Genomic DNA, 6871 nt, shown 5'->3' on the forward strand with positions numbered 1-6871 from the left:
ATTACAATACCTGCACAAATATGAAAAACAGGTTGGCGTGGACCCCATATTCTGCGGTGCACACTCCTCCCACAATAATCCTTTAAGCAGCTTGACTTCAAAAGCTAATTTCAGTGTCTGGGGCGGGCACTCGAATTGGGGTTGGCTGGTGGCGCGCTATTTTTATGGCATTGCCCTGTTAATGTTCGCATTATGCAAAATATTTTTCATGTTAATTAGCAAGGACGAGAACACCCAACACCTAGCCTAGCCCACACCATCAACACTAAAATGCTGCATTGACGAAACCGCGGATTTTTGCAATTATTTCCCATCCGACGCAGCTTCCTCTCAACTTTTACAAAAACCTCCGCATTTGCCTTTGCGCCCTCTTTCATTTTGTCTACATTTTATCTGCAATATCTACTTACTCGTGGGTAGCTGCGGTTTTGTATGTGGCAGCTGCCAACTTAGCGGCAAACATTTGTTTTTTTTTTGCTTTCTACGAATTTGACTTAAGCAAATAAATGAACTTGGAATACATTTTTGACGGGGGATTTTTTTTTGTTAACCCTCGGGGTGGTTTTTTAAAAAAAGTACTAGGCCCCTATTTTACGATTTTTTAAGGGAATGGACTCGGACTCCCTATAAAATTTCGGACTCATTTTACAGTCAAAAAAGTCTCAGAATTCTGAGATGTAATCCTCTTAATGAGCTGAAAAAATAGTCAGCACAGAGCATATATCCCTTCTTAGAAGGGTACGCCAATACGAGGCCTGAAATAAGACGCTTTTCTTAGCCTTAAAAACAAATATTCTCTATAATTCTGATTACTAACAAACAAAACAAAACAAACAAACAAACAAATCTTAAGAAATAGATAAAAATTATAATAATAACAATAAAAATAATAAAAGGAAATGTGTCCTGGCATTTCTTCGTCCAGTTAGCAAAAGCGACAGACGTTTGTTTCCGGCAGATTACATTTACTGAGGTTACAACGAAGCCGACAGTGTCTCGTGTAGAACCTTGCTAGATCTTTGAGGTCTTGTCTTCCTATATGAAGTATGTTCTTTGAAACTTTGGCTTGCTTCTGCACTGGCCATTCCATCCAATGTCTCTTAAACATTTTGTTCACCCTGTAGTCCGCCTTCTCATTGCCATCATGTTCCTCATGCCAGGCACCCATCCTAGTAAAACTATGTTTTTGGACCCATAAGCGTTTGGGACACTGAAGCAATAATGAACCTACTACCTTAGAGGTTATTATGTGAGATTTCAGCGATAGTAGAGCTTCTTTACTATCCCAAATAATGCAGATATATTTCGAGGCATTAACAGGTTCTATCCGCTTGGGGTAGCTACCCTTTGGTATATATTTTTATGAAGTTCTGCCCAATTACGCCAAACCCAGTTTTTCAATTTTTCAGCTTGGATCCATCTGTGTATCTACATGTGTATAAGACACACAAAACTTGTCTTTTATCTCTTAATTTAGTCGAGTCAAATCGTTCAAAATATTTAAAGATCGCCGACTATTCGATTCAAGCGTAGGAAATAAGAGAAAGAAATTATATATAAAAAAAAGTATTTTAAAATTGCAATATTGTTTCAATGTGTGGCGCTATTTGATACATATTTACTTTTACCATATGCTTTCATATTTACATACAAATCTTGTTTCCCATTAACGAGAACTTTGCATTGCTCTTTGCACAGTGTGAACATCATTAGTATTCCATCTCTTTAAGTTATTTACCTATATGTAAAGGCGAATGACCAGCAGATAGTGCTGACGGTCATCGCGATATGGCAGTACATTTAGCATACATTCAAAGGATAAGTATGTATATGTTTACATATGTACATATGTACATTAGACCAAGTCAAAAAAAAATTAGAAAATCCTGCGAACCGACCGGGAACAGACTCAAATCTTGGTATTTGGTATAGAAATGATCCTCCATGAATCTCGACTCCCTCCTAGAAAATTATATTGAACTCAAATGAGAAGAAATTTTCGTACGTGTTATTTCCATGAGAAATATAAGCGATCGATCTTAGAATTATTCTAGAGAACGGAAATTCATTAAGGATTGTTTCTATACCATGAGTGAGTGGGTGTCCGCTCGCATTGCAGGATTTTTTTTTTGACTTGGTCTAATGTATCTACATAAATCAATGCACCCCAGACAAATAAGCTTGTAAGCAGGAAAATTATTTTGCACATTTACAATTGCCGATCGTCGGTAAGCAAACACATGCACATGCTAACATACATGAATGCATACAAGTCATGTAGATATGCGAAGCATGCATTTTTAAGCAAAACAGTAATGCATGTAGTATGTCTACATACATAGCCTACACGGTTGGAAGTCCATTTGACCTAGCGCTAGTTAAGATGGCTTGTACATATTCATATACATATGTACACCGGCAGCTTTAGACAAATACGATTTTAAGGCATACAGTTTGTACAACGATGCTTGACTTAAATGCAGTAACGTGCAACATTGGCCCCTCTTAGCCTTTTCTCTTATCCCCTTCGTCGAACGTATCACCCTTGAATCACCTATGAGCATTCAAAAGGGTTATCGGCACTCTCTCTTAAGTACATATACTTTTTCATAGCATATACATGCATACATATATGTCGTATATACTACATAAATACTAAGTACATATGTACGTAAATGTTTGCTGTCATGGTTGCTATCCATCCATAGGGAAATTTGTTAAGTGCAATGGTGCAGAAAAGTGATTCGTTGCTATGTGAAACGATGAGACAATCTTGATGCCTCTTCAACAGCTCTTTTCGCTTTTATGCTCTTCACTCTGAACACAAGCTGATTACTTTTTCTAAACGGCGTACCATATACATATGTATGTATGTATTTAGTTGCATGGTGTTATTGTTGGTAATAAATTGTTTATTGACTCGTTGTATACTCACACATGTATGTAACGGGTGATTTTTTTGAGGTTAGGATTTTCATGCATTAGTNTATTAATCAGCTGATTGCGAATAAACTAAAAAATAATGCCACGGGAAAGTGAGAAAAATAAACTAATTGCTGAATTATGTGTAAATCAGGTTATCGACATGATTTTTGCAGATTCAAGTAAGTTATAGATATAAATCGTTCTATACTTTCTTGGCATTCGTATATTATTCTCCTCTAGGCGATGAGGAGGAGCAAGATGAAGCGGACGAACGCTTCATGATGAACATGTTAAGCCTTTTGTGCAACCGCAGAAGTATTCATTTGGGAATTCCAAAATCTGCTGTTTGGCACCGGCGTGTACTGAATAGTTTTGACGACAGGAGGTTTAATCAAATGGTTCGCGTACGACCCGAGGAGTTTGGGTACATACTAAACCTAATAAAAGACGCTGACGTATTTAAAACAGTCTCCCATACAAGTCAGCTTCCAATAGCATTGCAACTCCAAATTGTGTTGTATGGATTAGGCTCCTCGGGCGATGGGGTATCGATACGAAAAGTTGCGTCTCTTTTTGGCGTAGGCGATGGTGGCACAATTCAGAATGTGACATAACGAGTTTTTAAAGCGATATTATCTTTGAAAAGCAAGTTTTTGAATTGGCCAAGTGAATTCGAAAGACTGCAAATTGTGTCTGCCACGAGGAATGAGATGCCAGGTTGCATAGGCTATATCGACGGCTCAGAAATTAGACTGGCCGAAGCACCTGTTAAGAAACATGAGCTCTACTTCTCTCGGAAACGCCAGTATTGCATTAAAATGCAAGCTGTCTGCGACTAAAGTTGCGAATAAGGCAAGTCACAGTAGGCTACCCGGGCAGCGTTCACGACGCAAAAATGTTTTTGGCTGCCCACTTTCTAAACATCCCGAACGCTTCTTAGTTCCTTCTCAGTGGATCGCTGCCGATAGCGCTTATCCACTGAAACCGTTTATAATTACACCATTCCGACAAAATAGTACCGAGTATACAAGAGAGAGAGAGATCTATTCAACAAATACTTTTCCAAATATCGTGTGAGGATTGAGAATTGCTTTGGGTTGTTAAAGGAAAAATTTGGTAGTTTAAAAGAACTTAAATTCAGAATGCTTACCGATCAAAATAAAAAGCACTGCAATGAATGGATAATGGTGTGCTGCATCTTGCACAATATTTTAATAGAATATTCAGAAAAAGAAAGTAGCAGTGACATTCTATCATCTGAACTTAATATCCACCTCCAAGCAACACTACAGCTGCCTTATTGCACTTTATACAAAACCAAACAAACGATTAATTTTATATATTTGAGAACTCTGGTATAAACGTAAACTAATACAAATTATTTATGAAATGTAAATGAAATAAAAAGCCTGAATTCAAATTAATATACTGGTAAATAAAAAAAGTACTTGAAGTTGTACGTATAAGCAGTGTTATGCAAATCAAAAAAGCGAAATATTCATACAAATTTGTTTGTGCTTTTGAGATAGAAATAGTTAAGTCAAGCTCGGAACACTTTGACGACAGCAAGCGACAAGCAGCAAATGTCAAATTTTAAATACACACGTTCTTACGGACACAATTATTTTGACGACAGCACGACATCTTGGCTGCAGGACTGCAATTGTCAACGTCGCCAAATTAAATCTATTTCTAATTTTGCTGGCGACAATGAGTAGATGTAGTGCTGCAAAATTAAATTGTCGCAAAATTAATCACATTTTCTTGATAGTTCATGTTTTTCTTATTTAATTAAATAAAAATACACAATTTGTAAAATAAATATACCAAAATGTCAAACTTTAAAATCAGCTGTTTGCTATGTCGCTGAGGTCTTCAAAATGTTTAAGAAGCTGGCTTCAAGGCGACATTTGTCGACAAAATGATGTCGCTGTCGTTACGTCGTGAAGTTGCAGTCGTCAAAGTGTTCCGAGCTTTAAACAAAAGTGGATACCTGCGTACGCACACTGGTGTATGTATTTAGTTTAGTTAAAAATGGTAAGCAGAATTTTATGAACATTTTATTCCCTCTGCTTTTAAATGGCAGGCAAATCACTTCGAATTCATTTATACTTCAATCTAAGCTCCTCCATTGCCAACCGTTCTTTCATTTCCAATTCCTTAACTTTTAAATCAATTTCTTTTTCTTTCAGAGCCAATTCCCTCTCTTTAATATATACTTCTCTCTCCCTTAATGTACTTTCATTTTCTATTTTCTCCCTTTTCAACTTTAAGGTCTCCGAGTAAATTTCTCTTATATCCGACACAGCTGTCCGCGAATATATGCCTCTGCGACTTGGCGGCTCTGCACTTGGCGGCTCTGCACTTTCCACCACTCCATAGGTTGCGGACGTGGAGCCTTCTTCTATTTCAATTATCGTTGAATTAAAAATATCATTGCTCGAGGCAGAGTCCAAGCTCTCTTCAATTATTGCCGCTTCCACTATTCTGCCACCAAAAACTTCGTCTAGTTCATAGTAACAAGTGCACTTTTTTAGCAAAGTAGCTGAAACAAAATTGTTTGACTTGAAGTTAAAGCGAATGAAATTCATAGTGGACAAAAAATCTTACCTTTTAATGTCTCCCCTTCCATGCTGCCAGCGCCAGTCGAACCTTCCCATGCTTTGGCTTTATTATAGCTCAACCTCATATTTCTCACCTTCGCACGTATCAACTTCCACTCTACAGCGATGTTCGCCTCTTCCGCGAACCGTCTATAATATGATTGCGCTGTTGGTTTCTATAAAAGTTGTTAATATAAATTTAATATCGTACTACTATACTATACACCTACTTCAAAATTTCTGTTGCCCATCAAAAATTCTACTAGTGCCTTTTCTTCCGCCACTGTCCATTTCTTGGTCGGATTAAGTCGCACACGTTTTGCCTTTGGCTGGAACAAATGTATTTAGTAAATTTTGGCCACTTATGCTTTTGTATTCGATAACTTACCTGGATATTTTCTCCTTGCTGCATTTCTTTGTAAAATTAACAAATTTACGCAGCAGCAGAATGAAAATGGCAAAAGTAAAATGCGAAATGAAAAGGTAAACAAAAGACAGCTGATTAGATACGACAACCCAAAAACATACCGTGCAGAGTTGTATTTCATTAGTACACAATTCACGTAGCAAGCAACAACAAAATATTTTAAACCGTCATAAAATTTATGATATTATGACAATATGACTCGTTATGACACCTTGTGAATCACCTAACTGACTAATTTTTTTATGACTTTTATAAATAAAAGCCTTTAATAACGGTTATCTAAGACATATAATTTAAAAATCAAAAATACCTGTTATTTGCAGATAATTTAGATAAAAGTCAAAAATTAATTGTCAAAGAGCGATATTTTTAGTGAAAGTTGTAACGGTTACGGGTTCTGATCTGAACACAATGGTAAACATAATAATAAAGACAATGAAAGGCGTAAATATGTGTGCGCTTTCATTATTTGTGTTTTTTTGTGTAAACAATATAATTAACAAGTAAAGAAGCTGGCGGGGCGGAACTTTATGTGTATAAATCTACACCCAGCGCATATTTTCATAAACCACTCAATATCTACTTAGCGCATTTCTAAGAATTGACAACGTAAAGAAGACGAGTGTAGCTAAAGCGCGATACATAAAATTTTTGGAAATCTTAAATTCGATATAGCCATTACGAAAATATGAATATTTTAAAAAATGCTTCCAAAATTTTAAAACTCATTTCCTATTTGGAATTACAACCGTTTTTCGGTTTATACCGAGTCCAAATAATAAGTCATATATTTCCTCAAAATTGCATATAACTGTTCACCCGAAGCACCTCAAAGCCTGCTCATCTTTGATCGACATCGTCCCCGATTCTGCGATTTATAAAAGAATGTACCTGACGATAGATTTGTAGAGTGAGC

General features: G+C 36.6%; 2 protein-coding genes across 2 annotated transcripts; one reads left to right on the top strand and one right to left on the bottom strand.

Annotated features, from left to right (window-relative positions):
• The first annotated feature begins 3011 nt into the window (after nucleotides 1–3011).
• On the top strand, nucleotides 3012–4469 carry LOC108361314 (uncharacterized). The gene is made up of 2 exons (XM_017613914.1): nucleotides 3012–3104; nucleotides 3166–4469. The coding sequence occupies exons 1-2, from the start codon at nucleotides 3023–3025 to the stop codon at nucleotides 3537–3539; spliced, it is 456 nt and encodes a 151-aa protein (XP_017469403.1). The 5' UTR covers nucleotides 3012–3022; the 3' UTR covers nucleotides 3540–4469.
• Nucleotides 3492–6148, bottom strand: LOC108361313 (uncharacterized). Its single transcript, XM_017613913.1, has 5 exons — nucleotides 5917–6148; nucleotides 5759–5857; nucleotides 5536–5704; nucleotides 4902–5470; nucleotides 3492–4466 (listed from the first exon to the last, which is right to left on the bottom strand). Exons 1-4 carry the CDS (start codon nucleotides 5938–5940, stop codon nucleotides 5028–5030), a joined length of 735 nt encoding a protein of 244 aa, XP_017469402.1. The 5' UTR covers nucleotides 5941–6148; the 3' UTR covers nucleotides 3492–4466; nucleotides 4902–5027.
• Nucleotides 6149–6871: the final 723 nt, after the last annotated feature.

This window comes from Rhagoletis zephyria, unplaced genomic scaffold, assembly GCF_001687245.7.
Source record: "Rhagoletis zephyria isolate East Lansing unplaced genomic scaffold, Rhagoletis_zephyria_1.1 Rzeph_scaffold_00732, whole genome shotgun sequence".
In the NCBI taxonomy this organism is placed as follows: domain Eukaryota; kingdom Metazoa; phylum Arthropoda; class Insecta; order Diptera; family Tephritidae; genus Rhagoletis; species Rhagoletis zephyria.